At 42.5% G+C, this 26,042-nt stretch overlaps 1 protein-coding gene across 1 annotated transcript in view; it reads right to left on the reverse strand.

Moving 5' to 3' along the window:
• The window catches only part of ADAMTS12 (ADAM metallopeptidase with thrombospondin type 1 motif 12), a 319,746-nt gene that overhangs the window by 24,305 nt on the left and 269,399 nt on the right, over window positions 1-26,042 (reverse strand). Inside the window, exons 18-21 of the mRNA XM_084629649.1 lie at window positions 19,976-20,186; window positions 13,627-14,778; window positions 11,238-11,390; window positions 9,314-9,487 (exon numbers count right to left, since the gene is read on the reverse strand). Coding sequence (XP_084485775.1) covers window positions 9,314-9,487; window positions 11,238-11,390; window positions 13,627-14,778; window positions 19,976-20,186 — 1,690 coding nt within the window. The remainder of the gene's footprint in view (window positions 1-9,313; window positions 9,488-11,237; window positions 11,391-13,626; window positions 14,779-19,975; window positions 20,187-26,042) is intronic.

The raw sequence follows: 26,042 nt of genomic DNA on the forward strand, positions 1-26,042 counted from the left end.
TCCTTCATAACCCTTGGTTCGAAGTGTTTAATTGCTGCTGCCAAGGTGGTAGAGACTGACATTCCTGACTTAAAGGAGATGCAAGCATTAGACAGAAATATAGTGGAGATAATTTGAGAACTCTCCAAGACAGAAGGAGAATGGTCATCTATATTAAACCCTGTATATGGGAAATACAAACAATATCTACAAGTGGTGGATAAAATCCTCATGTACACGGGAGGCCTTTTTCCAGTGTGGGTGGTTCCAACCTCCCTAAGAAGGGAAATGATATACATGGTCCATGATACTCTAACAGGAGGACATCAGGGAGTAGACGAAACTGTCCAATGTCTCTTAACTGTGTGATGGTGGCCTCTTCTTAAATTAGATGTACAACAGTACCGTAACAACTGTTTGACTTGTGCCAAGTCAACCCAACTCCTTCCAAACGTAATGCACCATTACAATCTCAGGTGTATGAAAGTCCATGAATGGCTTTGCAGATTGATCTCATAGGCCCTCTACCGCGAACCCAAAGAGACAACCAATACCTCTTGGTGACTGTTGATCCTTTCTCAAAATGGGTGGAGGCCTTTCCTTTGAAGACCAGTACTGCAAAGGCCACAGCCAAGGTCCTGGTAGAACAAGTCTTCTCTCACTGGGGGATCCCTCCGAAAGTGGAATCAGACCAGGGATCACATTTCACAGGGCAGTTCTTCAAAGACTGTCTTAAATGAATGGAAGTCCCACAGAGACTACACATCTCATACAGACCACAGTCATCTGGGATGGTGGAACATACAAATCGGACCATAAAGGTAATGTTGAGGAAACTGGTGGATGCCAATGGATGCAGCTGGGATTCCCTCATGCCTCTAATTCTCATGGCACTAAGGGCAACTCCTGCTGCATCGACCGATAAGACACCCTTTGAAGTAATGACAGGCCGAAGTATAAGGTTGCCAGAACACCTAATTTGGCACACAAGTGGTACTCAATTGGAGGGAATCAAAATGGACACCTATCTGCAAAATCTGCAGGCACATTTAAAACATCCATCTTTAGGTAGCCACTAAATTGGGGAAATCAAAATGAAAGGCTAAGGCCTACTCTGATAAAACCCAAAAAGAAAATACTTGTGATCTAGTAATGCTGTTATCCTACAAAGCACCAGAGCACAGACTGTGTAATTGGTGGATTGGACCTTTCCGAATCATTGATAAACTCAGTTCAGCAGTGTACAAGATTAAAGTAACAGGAGGCAAGCATACTAAAGATAAAATCTACCACGCTTAATCAGTTAAAACTGTAATGATCATCCAGGTCCCAGGAGCAGCTTGCTTCCCAGGAGCTAGCCGAATTGTCTCCTGAAAACCCACCATAGTTGGAGTTCAAAGGATTGCAGTCATGAAATGGACATTGAGATTTCTGATCTGCTACTCCTTCATCTTTGCCCTGAGGGTAGGACTAAGCCAAAATCAAGACTTTGGGACTAGACTCCTGCATCAAGTACGCCAAGCTGCCCAGGACCATAATACCCGACAATGCCTCCACACTCAGGTGTTTGAACATTGAAAATGTATTGCCCTGCCAAAGAGACTGAACAAATCATTATCACCAGTCAAGGCAATGAACTTACTTTGAAGCTATATGCCAAGTTGCTGGCAAATGACTCTATGGATTCATTCCCACATCTTGTAAACATCTTACGTGTTAATGTGATGGTGAATATTATTTGTGGTTGGAAAGAGGAGACCAAGGCTAAATCTTCACCTTCACAGGATTCAAAGTCAGAAGAATATGAGGTAATCATAAATTGGCAATACACACAAAATCAGGGAAAACTGGTCATAGCAATAAAACGGCGGACCAAACTATCCGCCTGGACTAATGACGCTCATAATAATGATCAACAAAAGAACCAATCATTAGGAAAGGAAATTATTTGCTCTGCACATGGGGACTGTGTCATTAACACAATCACTGAGGCATTGCAATCCCTAGAATTGGGAAGAATCCCCAATCTAATAAAAGATAAGCAATTAGTTAATTGGTATTGCCCTAAATGTTTTGAAAGGCCTGAAGGAGAGATCTGTATGTTTGAATGTATGTCCATGTATCCATTGGAATTATGAGACAAATGGGGTCTGTGACACCACATCCTAACCGAGACAGTTGTTTATTTTCTCAAAATTGTGTTGTAGCATGATCCTGGTATGTTTCATTCACAGCCTCTTTACCTGTGTTTAACTCAGACAAGGATGTATAAGCGGTTGGCTGCAGTACAGTCCATAGGTCACCTCAAAGACTGCATCTACCAGGAACGTGCCAGTGTGCCTCCCTTGGTAGTCTATCACACTCTAACCCAAACATGGAAAGTTCTGCAGATGGCCTGTTGCTCTAAAAAGGGGCCTCAGTATATATGCAGATGGAATGTGTTTCAGGCAAATACTATCTTGTGTGGACTGCAGGGAGAGCTCCAGAATCAATCATTGTTACAGTGTATGGTCCAACTGACCAGATGGAAGACTCCTACGGAGAGGATGACCTATGCTGGAAATAGCCAATTTTGCATAGTAACCAACTAGGAAAGGTTCCTACATGGTTCCTTGGAATGTCAGGTCACAGATCCAAACTTCTGTTTTACTCCTAAGCAGTTTACCTCAATTGGAAATCAAGTGATTTCCCCTATTCCTGCCTTTGAAAATACAACTGTTCTATCTGATCCCTCCTATCAGGATTTGACTATCCAATATACCTCAACATTTTTAGTACATATTCCCCCTCTGGGACTACAATTAAAACAATTGGTATCCCAAAAGGAAACCCACCTTATCCAAATTACAAATGACGTGGATAAGGCTAAACAAGCAATTGTCCAGTTATTAGCTGAGGAAGGCCAAGAAGTAGATTCTCCCTGGGAGGAAATTGGATTAAAGGGATGGATTATTATCCAAGGTATTGCAACCAGAATTGTTTTCATCTCTTTAGAATGTATGCAGTGTAAACTCAATAAGTTACAAAGGCAAACATCTCTGGTACAACCAACTGAATATGCCTCCATAATGCCCATGATAGAGATATATCAAGAAATAGAACCTATTCCCACACATGAACTATCTGTCCCTTCATCAGTGTGATGGGGTTTCTTAGTAATCACCCCATCAAAGGGGGGATTTGTAGCCCATAAGATTACTTTGCTAGCTATTATATCCTACTAATCCAGCCAGCCGTATCAATTAGTCATGCACCAGGAACTGCGTTGCCAATCTCTCCTCATGCTGGGCTGACTCCCTTTCTTTCTAGCCTTCTGTCTTTCTTCTCTGTCTGATAAACAAGCTGTTCATCAGTCTTGGCCAAAATGTCCTGCATCATTTCATCCCCCACTCTCTTCTAACCTGCATGGCAGTTGATAGTCTGCTCCCCAGGGTCCTGGTTCCATGTTTCTGTCCAGCAGACAAGGAAGGGCCTGCCAAGGAAACTGAAAGAGCAGACTGTCTGATCATTTGAGCAGGGTGGGGGTGGGGGAGGGAAGAGGAGGGAGAAAGAGATTTCTACATTTCTCCAGAGGCTGCATCCCTTCAAGGTCAAAGAATGATAATTTCTATCATTCAATTCTGTTTTATTCACACAAAATTCACTGTTCAGAAGTTCTTGCAAGCTATGCTTCAAGCCAACACACATTATGGTAAGAGTCACATACCCAAATCAATTACAATGATTTATAAATCCCCACAATTTTCCCTCAAGCAGGTAGTTCCTATGAAGGGTCCTATTGCTAGCTATGGTTTTACAAACCTTGCAGTCAGGTCAAGCTCTGGAGGTCATTGTTATCTTGGAAGTGCCTGAGTGGAGATGAGAATGGAAGCTAGTGAATAGGGGTCAGCTAATGGTAGTTTGAAAGGGAGAAAGGGAAGAAGGAGTAGCACTAATTCTTAAGGTGAGTCAGTTTAATTTAGGTTTCAGAGTAGCAGCTGTGTTAGTCTGTATCTGTAAAAAGAAAAGGAGTACTTGTGGCACCTTAGAGACTAACGAATTTATTAGAGCATGAGCTTTCGCGAACTACACGTCACTTCGTCGGATGCATCCGACGAAGTGAGCTGTAGCTCATGAAAGCTTATGCTCTAATAAATTGGTTAGTCTCTAAGGTGCCACAAGTACTCCTTTTCTTTTTTTCAGTTTAATTTAGTTTTTCTTTTGGCTTGTTTAAATTTTACAGTGTGGTCTGTTGGGAATTGTGTGTTTGGGGACTGTGTGGGAGTGCGGGATCAGAGGCCTACTAGCTATTAGCTGAGTGTGCACTAGCAAGGCCTTTGATCCTTGATCATTCTTGATAACTGTGTTGAGCTAGGAGCAAAAGCCTTATAAACCAGATGCTAAGTGACCAAGGGGCACTAGCAAACAGGGGAGTTTGAGAAGGAGTTTGTAGGAGGGAAAAAGGATAAAATCAACATGGTTCAGAAAATTTACATCGCCAGTGCCAACACGGCTCCTAGCTGCTCCACCTGTACCTGTGTGCAGACAGAGAATCCAACCATGGATGCCTGTACCCAGGTCCTGGGGTGGATTTGCAGAGACTGTGGCCTGCATTTCCTAGTCATAGAAAGCCATGTTAGGGAGACCATCCAGCGTGAGAGGTGCCAACAGATAAATCTCTCAGGAAGCAGGTGGGAGAGCTATAGGAGGAGGGGCTAGGCTGAGAAGGATCCGAAAAGCCATGTACCACTTGCAAGAGGAAACAAAGGGTGGTGGTGGTTGATGACATGACTCCCTTCTAAGGGGGATGGAAGCATCCATCTGCCGACCTGACCAGGCATCCCGGGAGGTGGGCTGCCTGCCATGGGCCAGTATCCGGGACATACAGAGGACTGCAGAGGATCATCCGGCCCTCTGATTACTATCCCATGCTGCTCATCCAAGTGGGCATGAGTGATGCTGCAAGATATGACCCTAAGCAGATCAGAAGTGACTGCAGGGCTCTGGCAGTGAGGATGAAGGAGTTGAGGATACAGGTTGTGTTCTCATCGATCCTTCCCATCGAGGGTAGGGCCCCAGGCAGAGAGACACATCCTGGAGATGAATGAATGGCTGCATGGATGGTACCATCAGGAGGGCTTCAGTTTCTTCAACAATGGGATGCTGTTCTGAGAAGAACTGCTGAGCAGACATGGGGTCCATGTATGAAAGAAGGGGAGGAGTATCTTTGGATACAGACTAACCTAGTGAGGTGGCTTTAAACTAGGTTTGATCCGATCAGGAGACAAAATCCCACAGGTGAGTCCTGAACATGGAGACCTGGGTGGAGGGTTGAAATCTGGGAGGAATATGGGCAATAATAGCAGAGAGACAGAACAACAAGAGGGAATATAGATGGGAACTCTAATGAACACCTTAGATGTCTGTATATTAATGTAAGAAGTATGGGGAATAAACAGAAAGAACTAAAAATAGCAGTGAATAATCACAATGATGAAATCATTGGTGTCATAGAAACTTCATATAATTCATATGACTGGAATATTGATATAGAAAAGTATAGCTTGTTCAGGAAGGGGAGGCCAGGGGAAAAGGGAGAAGGTGATGTCTTTGATATCAAACATATATACACTTGCACTAAGGCTGAGATAGAAGTGAGAGGCAGATCTGTTGAAAGTCTCTGGGTAGGGATACAAGGGGTAAAGAACAAAGGTGATGTTATGGTAGGACTTTACAGACCACCTAACCAGGAAGAAGACGTGGATGAGGCTTTTTAAAAACAACTAACAAAATAATTGAAAACACAGGACTTGGTGCTGATGGGGGACTTCAACTACCCAGATATTTGTTGGGAAAATAACACAGCAGGGCACAGATTATCCAACAAGTTCTTGGAGTGCACTGGAGACAACTTTGTGTTACAGAAGGTGGAGAAAGCGACTAGGGGAGAGGCTGTTTTAGATTTGATTCTGACAAATAGGAACTGGTTGAGAATTTGAAAGTGGAAGGCAGAAGGTGGGTGAAAGTAATCATGAGACGATAGCGCTCATGATTCTAAGGAATGGTAGGAGGGAAAGCAGTAGAATAAAGACAAGGGACTTCAAGAAGGCAGACTTTAGAAGACTCCGAGAATTAGTAGGTAAAATCCCATGGGAAGCAAGTCAAAGGGAAAAAAGTTCATGAGAGTTGGCAGTTTAAGGAGATGTTATTAAGGTCACCAGAGCAAACTATCCCAATGCGTAGGAAAGATAGGAAGTATGGTAAGAGACCATCATGGCTTAATCAGGAGATCTTCAGTGACCTAAAATTCAAAAAATAGTCATACAAATAGTGAAAATTAAGTCAACTTATGAAGTATTAATATATAAAAAACAAAAAACCCCACAAGCATGCAGGGACAAAATTAGAAAGGCTACGGCCCACCATGAGGTTAAACTAGCTAGGGACATAAAGGGTAACAATAAAACAAATACATTAGAAGTAAGAGAAAGACCAATGACAGAATAGGCCCATTACTCAATAAGGAGGGAAAGACAATAATAGAAAATGCAGCAATGTCTGAAGTGTTAAATGCCTTTTTTGTTTCAGTTTTTACCAGAAAGGTTAGCTGTGATCAGATGGCTAACATAGTGAACATCGGTATAAATGGGGTAGGCTCTGCGGCTAGACTAGGGAAAGAACAAGTTAAGAAATATTTAGACAAGTTAGATATCTTCAAGTTGTCAGGTCCTGGTGAAATACATTCTAGAATACTACAAGAACTGGCTGAAGAGATCTCTGAGAACTCATGGAGGATGAAAGAGATCCCAGAGGAGTGGAAAAGGACAAATATAGTACTGATCTATAATAAGGGGAATAAAGATGACCCAGGGAACTATAGATCAGTCAGCTTAACTTTGATACCCAAAAAGATAAAGAGCAAATAAACAGAAAATCAATTTGTAGGCACCTAGCAGATAATAAGTTTATAAGTAACAGTCAACATGGATTTGTCAATAACAAATCATGAGACAAGGTGGGTGAGGTGTGATGTGAAGGTGATTTTTTAGCATTTGATGAATGACCAACACATTTACGAATGGAGGGGGCTCCTGAGCTGCAGAAGGGGCCCGTCTGAATTTAACTAGCTGTCTGGAATTCCTATTCCTTGAGAAGTTCACATGCATCACCAGCCAGAAATGGGTGAAAATGAAAAAAAAAAAAATCGAAAGACTGATTCAGGATGAAGACACATTATAGCTTCCTTACAAGCATCCTGCATGCCTGCACTGGGACCAAGTAAATCCACCGCTACCATTTGGAGTGTACTAAATACATCCTCCACTACCATTTGGGCTAACAATACAGGTGGCCAGGGACACTTCTACTGAGGCAGATGGTTTGATGTGGCTGAGTTATAAACTGTGCTGTACTTGCAGGAAAAGGAATGTAAGCTCCATAAATGTTTCATACCCCAGCCATCTTTCTAACAGTAAGCATGTACCTAGTAAAACATTAATGCTAATTGCTTAACTTTTTATTCCATTTCTGTTTTGAATCGCACATGGTGCTGAGGAGCTGAGGCACTAGAGAAATGGCGCGGCTTATGCCCCCAGTGGGAGCACACTACAATGCCCTGCTCGGAATAAATAATTGTATAGAGAGTAATCCTGAAGTCCCTCCCACTCTTAATATTAATAACATAAAATGGCAGCCGAAACATACCAACCTCCAGCTCCAGAGCTTGTTGTACTGCTGTTTCAACTATGGGCTGTTCCCCTGAGCTGTCCCCAAACAGGTCCTCCAAATATGGACCCAGGATGTGATGTAGCTGCTCCAGCAGCGTAGTCTGATCCGGGAATGGCCTCAGCAGCAGGGTTACTTTAGAGTTTTGGTCTGGCGGCTGCAGGCTCTCCTCCGGTGCTGCCTGCGCTTCTGGGGTCATAAGCATGCCATTCCTGCTCAGGAGATTGTCATGCACCACTGGAGGCTGCGTGCTTGGTGTGGTTCCCAGCACCTGATCAAATTCCTCACAGAGGAGGCAAGTAGACAGGGAGTTCCCTAAGGTGTGGTTCTCATCCTTGGTTTGATAGGCAGTCTTGAGATGCTTGACCTGCTCCTGGCATTGATTGGTGGCCTGGTGAATCCCCAGTGCTACCAGCCTCTCAGGGTATGTCCAAACTGCACACTAAACCTGGGCTCTGACTCAGGTTTGAGCCCAAGTCCCATTTCCAGCCACACAAAGATCAGTCTGATTCATGTGAGCAAGCACTCTGGAGCCAGGTCCTAGGTCCCTGCTCGGGGGTGGGTCATAGCCAGAGTTCCATTATGACTCGGGTCCAAACCCTGTCATTTTGCAGTGTGGATGCAGGTCAAACTACAGATCCGAGTCAGAAGGTCTGTGTAATGCAGTATGGACGAATTAGCATGGCTGCAAGACCCGAGTGCAGCAATGGTGAACCCATGTTTACAATGCAGTGTAGACACTCAAGCACATGCGGAGTCCACAAGCCAAGTTCCACAGACAGAGGCTAACTGTGCAATGTAGACAGATCCTTGAAGATTCTTGCATACATATGCTCATTTCTTGTGCACTTCCGCAAATCATAGGCCTTGCTCTCCTCACACCACAGATTTACCAGAATCCCGCTGCGTTCCTCTGGCCAGCTAGCAGCATGCTGGATGTGGGGCTTCTTCTTAGTGATGGTCATCGCTAACACAAGACAGAGTTGAGCAGTCCATGTGGAAAGGAAAGGTTAAATGCCAAACAGCTGTATTAGACCCAGGAGGGTGCTTCCCATTCCTGGGAACAGAGTAGGAAGTTTGGGTATAGAAGGGCTAGGTCACACAAGTCTAAGGAATTATGGGATAACATTGGCAGACTCTCCAAACATAAGCCTGGCAACCTGGACTTCCACTACATCCAGGCTGCAAAATGAGTTGGTTTGGATCAGTCCCAGAGCGAGACATGGGCTCAGACCTATACCCCTGGATGTGTCTACAGGCCTGCATCCTGAGAGGTTTCTGATGTGTGTCAAAAAGCCTTGTGTGTGTGTGTGTAGGGGGTGTGTGTGTGGGATGGGGGGGTAGGGTTCTGTTTAAACCTGAATCTGAGCCAGGGTTTACTATGCAGTGTAGACATACAATATATACCCAGATCCTGTAAGGGTATGCCAATTTATGAGTATTTCAGATGTGGTTTACATTTATTATAAGTGATCTGAGATCATAAGCAGAAGCTGCAGATCCTGTGATTAGATAATAGCTGCATCTCATCCTTTGAGAGTAAATTCACATAATAGCATGAGCAATAATAGCCACTTTAATAATTGACAGTTATTGGCTCACTCTAATTGCTTGTTTTATAGGCCAATACCTCATTCCAAGGCTCCACACGCCATTCCAAGCAGGGCTCTGTATTACAGGTAATGCTCACTTGTGGTTTATGTTCTAATAATTGGCAGTGAAAAGGCCGTAGAATTCGCTTATCACGAACATCAGTACAGTGAACGTCACGGGTTCTGAAACCACCACCGCAGTTTGTAGAGCACTGTGCACAGAATAGAAAGAAGCACATCTTTAAACCACAGACCTCTGACAGACTAACATTTCCACATTCAGGGGGATGAATGCAAATGTTTGCCTCATGAAACATGACTGGAATTTCCTGTTCTTCTTAGGAGCAATGTATCATTAGGATGAAAAACTGTTTCTCATTGCAGCAGATCTGAATATGCCAAAATTATTTCCTACCATCACTGGAATGTTTGAAACATCCACCAGTAATACAAATGCCTTGTTAATTAAGAAGCCCTGACAGTTGGTTCCAAAAAGTCTCATAATAAGAGAGTAATAATACATCATAAAAACCATCCCCACAATTAAACATGCAATAGATTCTAAACTGCTTTGTTTATCAAGTAAGAAATAAGCCAATCACCATTCAGGGTTTGGAGGAAATTCCCACCATCATGTAATGAAAAACAAGGGCATTGTGGGGATACTACATGTTTCTCTGGAATGTCTGGTAACAGTGATAAATGCTGGAGGCAGGATGGACCACTGCTCTGGTACCTTATATTAAAATCCTAGAAACTTGTAGGTTCAAGTCCCCAAACAATGAAGCATACGCCTTTAAAAAAAACTGATTTAATCCAGCCTTCTTTATACTGCCCTGCAGTGAAATGCAGCAATATTATTGTGATGGGTTCTTTATAAATGTTTCTAATAATAAATAACAACAACAATAATAATGAGTAATGGGAATAATAACCGCCACTCTCAAAAATCCACATAGCAAACACATATTTTTATATACGAGAGAGTAATTTGGTTTGTAGCACTAGATTCCAAAAATAACAGGGTGGCTAATATGGCAGGAATTTTTATTATGAAGAGATTTTTACCTCAAATTAGCCACATGACATGTCTCATAATCCCTAAAATGTCTCTTGGTTACAGTACTTTATCACTAGCCTTCATTTTTAGTTTCTTTCTGTGATATAAACATAATCCACTTGTCACAGAACCAGTGACATTTATGGAGTGGAAAAAAGGGTGAAATTCACCCCTGCACAGAGGACTTGAAGGCTCTCGTAAGACTGAGGGCATGTCTACACTAGAGCCGTAAGTTGACCTATGTTAGGTCGACTTACAGCCACTGCAGTCCACACCACCCTCCTTCTGTAGGTGGTGCGTGTCCTCACCAGGAGGACTTCCAAGGACTGAAGAGGGACAGTGTGGGCGGCTGAGAGCCCTCTGCACATCTCCCTGCCTAGAACCCAGCTGCCTCCCAGAAGTGAGGGCCAGCTGCCTGGGCTTTTCGCCTCCCTAAGTGGGAGCCTCCTACTAGTGGGAGCCTCCTCCTGCAGACTAGTCAGGAAATGCCACTGCAGACACAAGAAAAATGAGAGAAAGCATGCATACAGCAGGTGGTAGTTTTGCCTCATGAGATCTCTGTGAAATACGTTGTAAAATACAAGAAGTGATCATTGCTATATTTCTACATGCAAGATGTAACCAACATGTCCCCCAAGTTCTGCAATTAAGAGAGAACAGAATTTGCAACATATGTTTAGCAAAGGTTACCCAGACCATAAACACAAAATGAAATTAGCTGTAAATAAGCTAGCAAGGAAATTATCAAATGAATGCTGAAAGATCAACCAGGAATCATGTGTGCATTCACTCGGTAAATTATTATTTTAAATAGTGAGACATTTTAAATCTAAGTATAAAACTGCATGGTTTCTGAATTTAGTTAATTTACTGCTAACATATATAGTGCTGAATGATGTTACCTTGCTCCATGATCCTGTTTTCCAGTTAGCACATGGACGGAGATGACATCTTCTTGCAGGGTCAGGTTTTTTAATGTGCTGACAGTCAGATTCATTCTTACTGTTACATTCCACATGTCTCCAAAAAGCCCCCACACCACAGGTGGTAGAACACTGTACAGTTAAGAGATGAAAGGCAGAAGTCAATTGCAGATTAATAAATTATTTGATAACTATGAAAGCAGGAAATGAATGAAACCAGATGTTGCATGTGATTTGAAACATCAATCATATTCACTGCAGATAGCAATTAACAAAAGGTAATGCTCAGAGATGGGCATGGAATGAAGTACCTGCTGCCCACCCAGAAGCAGCATTAACTTTTCGGGCATGGTGAACAGTGCAGTGGTTTTCCAGCTTTTTCATATTGCTTAACACAAAGATCCTCTTGTGGATGACTTTTTCATTGTCCTGATTCCATAATGATTGGCCTCTGTCTTGCAAAAGGTCAGGATATTCAGGAGGCAGATTTCAAGTTACAGAAGCTGCCTCAGTTAACATTACATATAGCTTTTCTGCTTGGCTATGAAAATGAAGAGGAACAATCTTCTGATTTATAGCATGCACCACAGGCGCTGACTTCCCCGCTTTTCCCTGGGTGCTCGACCCCCGCAATCTGCCCCCGGTCCCGCCCCCACTCCACCCCTTCTATGAGGCCCTGCCCCGCCTCTTTCCACCCCTGCCTGGCCCCCATTCCAACCCCTTCCCCAAAGTCCCCATCCCAACTCTGCCGCCTCCCTGCCCCTATTCCAACTCCTTCCCCAAATCCCTACCTCAGCCCTGCTTCTTCCCCACCTCCTCTCCTGAGTGTGCCACGTTCCCGCTCCTCCCTCCTTCCTCCCAGAGCTTGCTATGTCACCAAACAGCTGTTTGGTGGTGGCTGGGAGGTAGGTGGAGGAGCGGGGATGCGGCACACTCATGGGGGGAGGAGGACGTGGGTTGGGGGGGGGGCGGGGAGCTTGGCTGACAGTGGGTGCAGAGCACCTACTAATTTTTCCCCGTGGGTGCTTCAGCCTTGGAGCACCCATGGAGTTGGCGCCTATGGCACTATTCTTCTCTGGCAAACTCCTCCCACTTAACTAGCCATTCCAAATCTGTAAGGGCAGCCCAGCATTTCTTTTGTAATTGTTCAGCCCTTCATTGGACCTCCAACTTCTGTTTTTCTTGGGTCAGTTGTCAACATGCCTACCCTCACTCTATTTCTCCTCTTGATTGCCAATACTGCTGGTGACTGAAGGAGATAATTAACAATTAGAATTGATTGTTTGATGTTGAAAAATTTGTAACTAGTGAATAACCAAACAGGAAGATGTGGCTGATTATAAAGATGACAAATTGCAATAGTGACCAAAAATCTCCATCATGTTGCATCTTTGGTGTCCTACATGGAATGAATTTGGTCATCCCAGTCCAGTTTCCAGGGGACATGAGTCCTCATCATCCACCAAAAAGCCAAATTTTGCACCTTGCAGAGAGTCCCAAGACTGAGTTGACAGGAAGCTAGAATTACTTGCTCACTGCTTGCTCACCCTCTATACCAAGGCTGAAGCACAATGGCAGGCCAACATGAGGAAGTTTCCACTGTCGCTGCCCGAACTGTAGCTGATCCGTGCTAAAAACAGTCAGTGAGAGGTGTGGGTTCAGGTGCCCAAATCTTAATGTAGGTGACATACTTCAGGCACCATTGTTTGAAAATATTGATATCAATTGATGCAAAAAAAAAACAAAGGGGAAAATTCCTTTCTGACCCCAAATATGGTGATCAGTTAGACCGGAGCCACCAGCCAGACAGCTGGGAAAGAGCCCTCCCCATTTAGTGTCCCTTCTCTAGTCGTTGGAGATATTTATTAATAGCAAACACATTGGCCATGTGCCATTGTAGATAAGTTTATTGAGAGGACGGTATGATGAGGTTATCAAGTCACGTTTTTTGTCCCCACTACTTCCCTTGGAAGTCTGTTCCAGACCTTCACTCATCTGATGGTTCAAAACCTTCAACTAATTTCAAGCCTAAAGGTATTGATGGCCAGTTTATATTCATTTGTTCTTATGTCAGCACTAGGCCTTAACTTAAATAACTCCACTCCCTCCTTAGTGTTTATCCTTCTGATGTATTTATAGAGACCAATCATATCTCCCCTCATCCTTCATTTGGTTAAACTAAACAAGCCAAGCTCCTTAAGTCTCCTCTCATAAGGAAGGTTGTCCAGTCATCTGATCATCTTAGTAACCCTTCTCTGCATCTGTTCCAGTTTGAATTCATCTTTCTTAAACACGAGAGACCAGAATTGCACACAGCATCAGACTAATGAGTTAAGTCTCCACATCTTATGAGTTACAAATCACTTACCTCACTCCAGTTCCCCACTATCCAGTACACATCACCATGCAAAATATTGGAGATTCTTGCATAATCCAGTTCTGTGGCATTGGATAATTTCCCCTCAGAAACTATACTGTGGTTCTTTGGAGCATCTTCAAGACTTGGAGATTTTGTGCTTTGGGTATAATCTATCTCGTCAGAGGGTTCCATTTCTGTTCCATTTTCAAACGGGACTCTTGATACGTTATCAAACATTGCTGGCTTTATTGTAACAAGCTCTTCTGTGGTGGCCTTTTCTGTGACAGGTGTATCTATTTGCACACGGACACTTTTTAGGTTCACTGTTGTTGAAGATGACAGTCTTTCTGCTGCTATGCTACTAGTAGACTGGGTAGAAGATTCATGTTGATAAAATGTTGGTGAGATTTTGGGAGTCGTAATGACATGAGACCTGATGTTTGGAGTTTTGCTCCTGGTTTTGATTGCAGGACTGCTTTCGCCTTTGTCACTAGGGATGTCATTGGGTTTGTCATTGCCTTCTATGGACCGATCAGTATTGTCAGTCTCTTCAGTTAAATAATGATAGCCTGGATTTACTTCTGGACTTCTGGTTAATGAGGTGATGCAACTAGCACCTCCTGTCTGAACAATGCCCTCTTCTGAAGCAGAGTCCAGATCTATGTTAGACACATTTTTGACTTTTCTTATATTTTCAATACTTGAACTATTCCTGACAGTACTATCTTGGTGTGACCTGTTTCCATTAAACACAAAGGGATAATTATAATCATTATTTGATCTGTTAGAATTATTTTGTAATGTTCTTTTTTCCATGTTGTCCTTTTTGGAAGAGTGGACAGGACTGGAGGAAGTAGAGTCTAAAGCAGTTGTGCTTTGGGACTCAGGTATTTTTGTTGTTGTCTGGTGTCTTTGGCCTAGTTTAGGGATGGGTATTCTGCCTGATGGGCCTCTTTTGGGATTAACTGCTGTCTTCCTGATTATGATCTTTCCTCTGTTGGGTTTCACTGGGGGTATCAATAGTCGTCTGGTGGAAGGACACTGCTGTAGGCCACACAGAGCCTTAGCATTTGGTCTCTTGAACATATCACACGGTTCATCATTGTTTTTGGCACAACTGATTTTACGAGTCCGTACCCCACCGCCACACGTAACTGTACACTGCAAAATGAATAGACAGTTTTCAGTACCTATCTCTTGATTCTCCTCCACATATTCATACACATCATTACCAAACGTGCATCTATCTATAAAAATCAATGTTCTTATCAAAATCAACAACAAAGTTTTCCCCTAGAAATAAGCATTTTGATTTTTACTAGGGGGGAGTTCTTCATGGAAGGGAGATTTGTAATACTTTCCCACATACTGTACACAGTGAATGTCACCCAAGGTGGACAGAAATGATACAGATTAAATGATAAAGGCAGCATCTCAAAGTGGGATCATTCCATTGCACAGAAAGTCTTAGAGCACACTATTTTAAAGTCCTGTTTGCACAATCCCCACACGAAGTTTAAGAAATGTCAGAGACTTAAAAGGTCACCACCCAAAACATGCCTGGCCCGCTCAACTTTGGTTGCTCCCTGTCTCCCAGAGCTGCATTTTCATGTAATGTCCTTCAGCCTCCTCCAACTCCAGAAGCTAACCTGTGTTTCAAACTCCCCTACATACTCTTTGCTTCAATCACTGTCAGTCAGCATATTTTGTAAACGTTCTGCCTCTACCTTATTCTTAGTTTTCTAGATTCTTCTGCTCCCTTACGCCCTATGAGGAGAACCAGAAGGGGAAGGAGGAGTGTGGAGAGTTCCCTAAAACCTGCTGAATAGGAAATGGAGCCAAACGGCATTCTCTCAATTTGCCAATAAATGCCCCATTAGCGTGCTGAGCTAGCCCTGCTGTTCTGTTTTTTGTAGCATGGATTCATGAAGAACGGATGCCAAATTAATGGAATTGCATGAATACTTTGTTAATACTTTATGAGGAAACCTGTGTAAGTTATAACTTATTTTCTTTATCAGTCCAGTATGCCAGCTGAAGGGCACATTCTATGGCCTAATACAGAAAGATCCGTGAAAGGCCATGGGACCATTCCATCCAGCATATTATATGGGGAGCAGTCCCTGTGTTCTAATGAGTTCAGGGTCTGCAATTGTGCCTGGCCCTTATGCAAAGGGAGAAGAATACTCCTTCTACCTTCCTCCCACACCCACAGGCACAATTTGGTCCTCAGTGACTGTAGCTATGCTGCGGTTTTTCTGAAATTTCCCCACATTTCTCTAGCTCTACAGGTGCGAGCAATGGTGCTAGTGAAGACTGACAATTGGCAGTTTAACCACTGGTTCATCTAACCCTGTTCAAAGCAGGTTGAGGTGGCATGATGGTAGAAACACCAGTGGCCAGGTTACAGAATCATAGAAATGTAGAATTGGAAAGCACGTTGAAAAGTCATCAAGTCCAGCCCCATGCGCTAAGACAAGATCAAGTAAAACTAGAAAAACTCTGACAGGTGTTTGTCTAATCTGTCCTTAAAAACCTCCAGTGATGGGGACCTAACAATCTCCCTAGGTAACTTATTCCAGAGCTTAACTACCCTTATAGTTAGAAGGTTTTTCCTAATAACTAACCTAAGTATCGCTTGCTGCAGATTAAGTCCATTACTTCTTGTCCTACCTTCAGTGGACATGGAGAACAATTGATTAATATCCTCTTTATAACAGCCCTTAGCATATTTGAAGACTTATCAGGTCCCCCTCAAGTCTTCTTTTCTCAAGACTAAACATGCCCAGATTTTTTTCAGAACTTTCCTTATAGGTCAGCTTTTCTAAACTTTTTATCATTTTTGTTGCTCTCCTCTGGACACTCTCCAATTTGTCCACCGCTTCCCTAAAGTGTAGCACCCAGAATTGGATGCTGTACTCCAGCTGAGGCCTCACCAATGCAGAGTAGAGCAAGACAATTACTTCCTTTGTTTTACATATGACAAACCTGTTAAATACTCTGGAATCATATTAGATTTTTTGGCAACGGCATCACATTGTTGACTCATTCAATTTGTGATCCACTATAACCTCCAGATTCTTTTCAGCAGGACTACCATCTAACCAGTTATTCCTCGTTTTGTACTTGTGCCTTTGATTTTTCCTTCCTACATGACATGTTCATAAGCAAACTAGGGAAATGTGGCCTAGATGAAATTACTATAAGATGGGTGCAATACTGGTTGAAAAACTGTACACAAATTTTATAAGCATATTCTTCACTCTATTATCCAAGTCATTAATGAAAATATTGACTAGTACCAGTCCCAGGACTGACTGACCTTGGCAGGACCCGACTAGATACACCCTTGACTCTTGATAACTAGTAGCATTTTGGAGGATAGGATTAGAATAGAAAACTACTCTTTGAGTAGTCTTTCAACCAGTTGTACACCCATCTTATAGTTATTTCATCTGAGCCCTACTGACTTGAATACATCTAACTTACCTAAATATTATTTTAAACTGTTCTTTCCCTATTCTGGCTTGCATTCCTTCCCTCTTGTTGTTAATATGAATTGTGTGGAGTACCTGGTCAACTTTTACCTTTTTAGTGAAGACTAAAGCAAAATAAACATTAATACCTCAGCCTTTTTGATGCCATCCTTTCTTAGTTCTTCTTCCTCACTATATATAGGACCTGATGGAGCCATATGGGCCTCTTACTAGTCTTCCTAACTTCCCTTCACATTAGGTAGTTTGCAGTTATGCCTTTAATATTGTCTCCTTGAGAAACTGTCAGCTCTCCTGAACAAATTTAATCCTGTGGTAGGTCACCTACCAGTTCTCAGAGTTTGTTGTTCTGCTTTTCTGAAATCCATTGTCCTTACTCTGCTGCTTTCACTTCTTCCTTTCCTTAGAATCATAAAATCTATTATTTCATGATCACTTTTGACCAAATTGTCTTGCACCTTCAGATTCACAACCAATTCCTCCCTGTGCATCAGAATCAAACCTAAAATAGCAAGTCCTCTGCTTAACTTCATTCCCTTTCTGAAACAAAAAGGTTGTCCCCAATAAATTCCAACAGCTTAAAGGAAATTTTGTGTTTTGCCATATTACTTTTCCAACAGATGTCGGGGTAGTTAAAATCACCCATTACTCCTTGATCTTGTGTTTTGGATATTTCTGTTGGTTTGCTCTAGAAATGCCTCATCCACCTCTTCTTCCTGATTTGGTGGTCTATAGTAGACCCTTACCATGATGTCACCCCTATTTTCCTCCCTTCTCTTTTTCCCCCAAATTCTTTCAATTGGTCTGCCTGTCACCTCCTTCCAGACCTCAGAACCTGCATACACATTCTCCCTTTTTTTCCCTGCCTGTCCTTCCTGAACAAGCTATACTCTCTCTACACCAATAAAGCCATAATTTAGCTTATGTTCCACTACTTCCACTCCTTCCTGTTTATTACCCACACTCCTTGCATTTGTACAAAGACATCTAAGATGTTGAGCAGATTCCCCCACTCTATACAAGCACTATTCCCATTGCTAGCACCTGCTGAGCTGTACCATTACTGGAACTTTGGAATTTTTGGAATTTCCAAAAATCCTGAGTAAATAAGGCCAGTGAGCTTGATAAATGTCTACATATTTTCTCTGTAGATCACAGCTGCAACAATACATTTAATCTATAACTCTTTCTTTAAAGAACTTTGAAGATTACGTGTGGGACCAGATCCTGAGCTATGCTCATTTACTTCTGTTGAGGTTCTGTCCCTTTTAATTAATTTAAATGGCTAGCACAAGATTTTGATTAAGGATGAAGATGACAACTATTGGCATTGTATTCCTGGCTTCTGAAGAAACTAACTAGTCTCATTCTAGCCTTCTTACCAGTCTGACCCAGACATTTTGGCTGTGATTTTCAAAAGTTCAGATTATTTGGATCCTAATTCCGATTAGTTTTAATGGGAATTGGACGTTCCAAATTCAATTATTTTAATGGGAAATGGGACTCAATATATCCCATAAGTGGCTTTGAAGATCTCGCCCTTAAACTGTGGTTGACACTCAAAAAGAATTTAGAATGACACAGTAGCTGTCCATATTTCTGTGTGCCTCTTTGAATGCTCTAGTCCTGTATTAAAATTAAAGTGTTCCCATTGATTTTAGTAGGATGAGAAGGTGTTGAACACCTTGCAGGATCAGGGTTGTGGATCTGCAGAGTTCTAAGGAGCGTGAAGTCCTTTGAGAGATGAAAGGCTCTAATAATGTAGATATCAAATGAGTTTAATGGGGTCACACATTGCAGATATGCTCTACTATTTTAAAACAAATTTGATAGAGCAATTTTTGATGACTTCATTCTATGGTTCAACATCTGCCACTAAAAAAACTGTACATTATTTACTGACCACTTTAAGGATGTGCAGACAGTCTGGAGTTCTGACAGACAACTGTAGTCAAGGGAAACATAACAAGGTCAAATGTTGTTGCAATACAAGAGATACGGCTTACAAACGAGAATTAGAGCTTCGTGTGCCAATATAAGATGCTACAAAATCTCCCAGATCTGCTCCAAAGCAGTGCTGATGTCTGGACTCTGAAAGGGTTTGAATATGCAGATGCTTGGAAGGCTCTTGCTACTTAGCTAGTCAATGTTTGTTAAGCGTGGCAAATATGAAAAGCACTATGTAAATGCTAAAGTTGAAATAGAAACAAGCCTCAAAGTTAAGAACTGGATTTGGATAGAAAGTTTGGCATGTCTATATCAAGTATTTGGTCAGGCTCATTTTTGGAGGTATTGTTATTGTTGTTATGGCTGATGTTACCACTAAGAAGCCAGCCTGCAAGACCCTAGAGATTTCTGCTACTGCTCAGCACAGGGGTGACACTAGTGTCTGAATGGCAACCTGGTGTCAGAAGAAGGGGCATCATTATCATTGCTTTTATCCATCACTCCTTTATTGTAGAGACAGGCCTGAAACAAATATCTAGAGCTAGCTTTTTTTCTAGAGCTATCTTTTTTTCAGAGCCAACCCCCCATCTTACTACTTCCAAACTCGAAATTCAAATTCCAAGTCTTTCGCCATGATTAAAATGTTCAGATTTTGAGTTAGGATTTGGCCCACTGTAGAGACAGATTTCAACTCAGAACTATTAATTGAACCTGGGTATAGACCAAGGCTTTGGTTTAGGTGTATAACTGGTTATATAGGTTCATTATCAATTCTGGAGAGATGGGAACACTGGTAACTTGCGTCTCTTTCTTACATCTCCCTTCTGATTCCTTCTGAAGAGACGTTCCACCTTGAAATTTTAAGTCAGGTGGAGACAGAACAGAAGCGTTAGTTCTTTCGACTGCCATGCATTTACCTCAGTCCAGTTGCTCACTGTCCAGTCAGATGGGCATAGAACATCTCTGTTGCATGAAAAGTGGGTCTTTGGTTTAAGCAGATGCTTGCAGTCTTTAGCAGCCAATACCTGCTCATCAGATCCCACTGTTTGGAGGCAAAGGACAGTTCGTTTCTTCTCTCCTGTTGGGCCACAGGTGGTTGAACACTTCTGCCATTCTCCTGCCCACCATCTGCAATCCAAGTCAAAGGGAATGCAGAACATCAGAAGGACAAAAACATTAATCCATTGCAGGCACGCTAGATAAAGGTAGCTTTGGGGAAGCTCAGACAATACAGAAGAAGTAACATAATGAAGAGTTCTGGGCTTGTATTTAAGTTCTTCATAGAAAATATTAAGCACCTAACTTTCCCGCTCCGTTGTATGCCAAGTATCTGATGGGCAGTTCAGACACTGATCCTGTATCAGCAGTAGACTCTGAAGATTATTTTTCTAGAATACCTAAGAATATAAGCCATATTCAGGGGATTCTTCCAAACCTAACTATGACTGATATCTGTGCTGTCCAGGAAGTTTTGTATTTTGTTTATTCATTCCTATTGTTCACTTGATCATTGTTTATTCATTCCTATTGTTCACTTGCTCATTATGATCTTACTGAAAGCAAATGAGAACAAATCATTAGGTCCATAGTAATGCCAATAATTAGAACTGGAAGAGACTGAACAGGTCATCTCATTTGTTCCTCTTTCAAAGGATTGTTCATTATAGAACATTGTCCTGTGCTTTGTTTAGTTTTAAATGACAACATTCAGGCTTCCACTGCTTCCTTTAGGGCAATACTTCACATTGTAATAGACCTCACAATTAGATTTTTCTTTAGAGTCACCCTGCTTTATCCTTTCCTCAATTTCATCCAATTATTTCCTGTTATGTTTTCTGGGGCCATTCTATACGATCAGATACCTGCATGGCTGGCTTGCATTATAAGAGAGGGCAAAGGCCATCTGAGAAGCATTGACATTTTGTGATTCACCTTGAAGTACCTTTATTTGGTTTTGCAAAATGTATCTAATGAGCTCTGGGTGGCTTTACCATTTGCAGGGACCCAGGCAAGAAGGGGGCCACAAGTTGCTGAAATGGACGTTTGGCCCAGCTGTGAACTACAAGTTAATGAAGGCATCATAAACAATGACATGTGCTTCTTGGGCTCCAGGCATGCCCTCTGAAGCCTCACATTGGCAACTAAACAGATGCTTGCAAAGTCACAGGGACTGATTTAGAGGTGTAAGTAAATGCAACTCTACTGGAGTCAGTACACTTCAATGAGCCCTGGTTTTGACCTAAAATCTATACCATATGTTCGATTTCTTTCTTCTTAGTAATAGTTTCATAGTAAGACAATCACACCATTTTTCTACAATTGTCCTTTAATTTACAGACGTAGGAGGTCCCATATCTTCTCCTGGGTCTCCTTTCCCTGACTATATGAGTTGCCACCGTCAATACCAATGAATAGCTACTAGGCCAGGGAAAAAGAGTGAGAATGGCTCTATAGCCTGATGGTTAGACTGCTCATCTAGGATAGGGGAGACCCAAGTACAATTCCTGCTCCAATGACTATTTAATTATTTATATATGGTAGAACACATTCAATAGGAGATATTGAGAGAGTCCCACACCAGGCTCACTCCAGAGCCCTAGGGTGCTCTCCTGCAGCGTAGAAGACTGAAATGCAAATCCCTTCTCCACATCAGGCAGAGGGGGGAACTGAACCCAGATCTCCCACACCCCAGGTGAGTACCCGGGACTCAAGGTTGTAAGAAAGGCATAAAACATTGTGTGTCAACATGACCAAAACATTTTGATTTTTCTGTTTTGTTGAAGCTATGCAGCAAATTGAACGTGACCTGAAAAAATCTGTGAATAGGTTTGGGTTGACAAGAACTTCATTTTTTGATGAATCAACTATTCACTGGGGAAAAAAAAATCACCCAGCTCTCTACCCATCACATTAAAATATCTTCTTTCTTCACCCTAGACTTCCCTTTCTGATTGTTTGCTTTCTGAATCAAATTAAAAGCTAAAATAAAATAGAAGTACAGCTCAGAACATGAACCAAGGAGTTACATTTTGTTCTAGATCATACAGATTTATATCTGGAATAATTCCAATGAAGTTAATACATTTGGAGTTACACTGGTTTAATCATGAATTTGACCTATTACTTGTTAAACTGACAGTACTACACAAGAAATGCTAAGAAAGAAATAAGGGCTTATTATCCTAGCATTTCCTGGTTTATCGTCTACCTGATTTTAAGACATGAGCAGGTATATTTAAGGACTAACACAATTCCAAAATCTGTAGGATTCATTGGTCTGTAGGTTTGTGAAGAATTATGCAGGCTTTGGTAGTGATACAGGTGTGCAGTACTGATTACATTTCAAAATAGCCATGTCCTGAGTCCCCAAAATAGCCAAGACTCAACAAGGAGGGTTAAGCTCTGGCTACCAATGTGGGAGCTCTCATTGACCCTCTGGGCAAAATGTAAAAGGATCCAAACTCATGGATGCAACTCCATTGGCTTCAGTGGATGAGCACATGCTTATACAAGGTCTAAATTTTCAGTAAGAGTGCATTATAGCCCGAAAGAAACATGCCTAGCTCATAAGAGATGGAATCTAAATGTACACTGAAATCTTTGAGAACAGCAACTGAGAGTGAATCACTAAGTACCAACATTAATTATTTGGGACAGAATTCAGCGAGTACCAAAATAATGCCATTTCCCACATACTGTGTAGTGAGGAGGCGTGGCCTCCTTCAGAGAGTAACAGAGAGGGACCACAACATGCCCCCTGGTGAGCTGAACCAGGAAAGCCACGTCCACCCTGCCGGAAGCGGAAAGGTGGGACAGGAAGGGGAAGTACAAAAGGCGGGCCCTACAGCTCAGTTGTGGTGGAGCCACCAAAAGAGACGACGCATCCCGCTTGCTGCAGGAGCCTGCAGAGGCGCTACCGAGGCTGCCTTCTGAGGACTGGCTGGATCTCCCCGGACCTATGGTTGACCAAGACGCTGAGGAGTTGCCAGGGCTGCTGCCTGAGGACTAGCTGGATCTCCCTGGGCTGCCGGCCGACCGAGACGCTGAGGAACTGCTGGGGCTGCCACCTGAGGACTGGCCAGAGCTCTCTGAGATGACAGATGCAGGTACACCAAAGGGGGACAGTAGGAAGCAGCCCAGGGAAGCCAGGCAACAGTCTGGTTGAGAGCTGGCCTGCTACAAGATCAGCTTGTTGCAGGCGGATCCCCGCCTCCCCCTCCTTAGGCCTGGAGACCTGCGCTCCTTAGGCAACCCTACCTGAGCCCCATAGACTCTCTTGGTGCTCACCCTTACCCGAGCCTCTAAACTTTATGGAGCTCACTCCTACTGGGGCTCATAGACGGCATTGTTGCTCTGCCCTAATTGCAGGCCAGAGCCCACTCATTGCTTTGCTGCCCTGCCCTGACTGGGCCTGGGGGCTCATAGACTGCCGCACTGTTCTGCCCAGCCAGAGGACCAGAGCACTAGATGAAGCTAATTCCCCACGTTGAGCACCTTTACAGGTACGCAACAGCAATGAGGTGTGGCCTCCCTCAGAGACTGAAAGAGAGGTATGACCACCCAGCCTACAACTGAAAAAGCAAAACTACTCAAATGAAGTTTAAAAGTACTTTAAACAAGATCATTAGGTGTACCTGAATAACTATCTGTGGTTTAAGAAAATGTTCCCACAATTCCACTTTTAATCTTGTTTTTAAACAAAAACAAAACAAAATAAAACCAAGCACCTCTATTCAAAAAAACCTTGGCTGCTTCACATGGACACAGAATTAATATTTTGAATTCTAGTATACAATATGAAACAGAACCAATGTCTACTATACTAATTTAATTACTGTGTTCTACCTTTGATATTTCTGTACACACTGCTGACTGTATTAAATGTCATTCTGAAAGCACTTCAATTCACTCTGACTGAACATCTAACTTATTCAATTACCTGATCAGGAGATTTCAGCTGTGTCACCAAAAAGCGATAATGTGCCTCTCTGCTGTCACTTCTTACCATTTCCTCTGTTAGTCACAGGACAAATATTTGTATCAGTTCATTACCTCTGGGAAGCTAGCTATTACTTTTTACATCACTGTGGGCAAAATATTGCTTAACACAAAAGCAGATTAAAGGTAAAATAAATGCTCCCATGTTAATAAATACATAATAAATTATTATGGTGTCAGGTTTCATTCTTTTTCTGCCATGCATCCTATTCTGCAATACATCATTCTTTGCATTTCTTACCTCCCCCATCCTAATCTTTTTCTCTAATTTGGCTCTTCAGTTTCCACTCCCATCCTCTATCCCCTGATAGGTTTCAGAGTAACAGCTGTGTTAGTCTGTATTCGCAAAAAGAAAAGGAGTACTTGTGGCACCTTAGAGACTAACCAATTTATTTGAGCATGAGCTTTCGTGAGCTACAGCTCACTTCAAAGTCTGCTACAGTTTCCACGGCATGCATCCGATGAAGTGAGCTGTAGCTCACGAAAGCTCATGCTCAAATAAATTGGTTAGTCTCTAAGGTGCCACAAGTACTCCTTTTCTTTTTATCCCCTGATAGTTTCACTCAACTGCAAAAGGGCTGTCACTGATATGGGGGTGGCTGACAGCTATTTATTTATAATCATACAATTAAAAAAAGACTCTGAGCCATCAAGCTGTGCACACTTCTAATTTATGTAACCATCTGTTCTCATCACTGGTCCTCCTATGTTCCCTTTCCCATTCCCATCAATTGTTTGGTGCATTTTCTCTTAAATTAGATAGTAAGGCTTTGGGGCAGGAACTCTTTTCCTACATGTTTGTACAGTACACTGGGACCCCAATCCTGACTGAGGCCTCTGGATCTTACCACTTCTGTGCTCCTGCATCTTGTCTCTAGGAGCTTCATTTCCCCTCCATGCAGGTACAAACAGCAAAGTGAAATTGACAAGTTGTTGAGAAGACGCTGCCAAATCTTCTCAGTGGAGCACAGCAGTAAAGTAAAGAAAAATACTGAATCAATTCACTTTGTATGATGCTCTCACTTCCCAGATCTTCTTTCCAGCTCTTTTTTGTAACCTCTACTGTTCTGTAAGGCCCTGATCCAGCTAGGCACTTCAGCACCTGTGCAACTTCAAGCATGTGAACAGTCCTATTTACTTTAATGGAACATCTTGAATGCTTCACGTTACTTATGTGAAGTGCTGAGTGCCCTTCATTCCCACAGACCTCAGCAGTATTCAGCACCTTGAGGGAGCGCTTAGCAGCTTGCAGGATGAAGCCCTAAATTCTTAGTGTCCATCTTTCCCTTCTCACATACACACATTCTATTGCTGATACTTCTTCTTTACTGGGTGGCTCTTGCCACCACATGTTATCAGCTTTCAATATAAAGCAAAAAACGTCACCCATATTCCATAAACTGATACATTGTCAAAGGACATAGCTAGATGTGGACTAGTAACATGTAAGTAATAAGGTGTTACACATAAAAAGCTAGGTTAAAAGAACATTATGGTTGCAAAGTCAAGCACTCCAGTTAGGAAATGTAAGAATGAAGGTTGCTGGTGCATCCTCAGTTTGGCTCCCTTGTACATATGCAGGACAACATAGTCTTTAATTACATCGAGTCATACAGTCAGAGTTCAAGGACAGAAGGGACCACTAGATCAGCTAGTCTGACATCCTGTATATCACAGGCCACCAACACCACCCAGCACCCACACACTAAACCCAACAATGGAAATTAGACCAAAGTATTACAGCCCACAGAGGACTAGACTATTATGTACCATGGGGAGAGAATAGGAGGGACCAAGGTGCACCAGTGTCTGAGGCCGGAAATGATTAAATGAGATATACCCAGATAATCCTGGCAAGTGACCAACACCCACATGCTGCAGAGGAAGGCGAAACCGCTTCCCAAAGTCACTGCCAGTCTGATTGCGGGGGGGAATTGCTTCCTGACTCCACAGTGATCAATTAGACCCCGAGCATGTGAGCAAGAA

This window comes from Lepidochelys olivacea (genome assembly GCF_965140295.1).
Source record: "Lepidochelys olivacea isolate rLepOli2 genome assembly, chromosome: 5".
Classification (NCBI taxonomy): domain Eukaryota; kingdom Metazoa; phylum Chordata; order Testudines; family Cheloniidae; genus Lepidochelys; species Lepidochelys olivacea.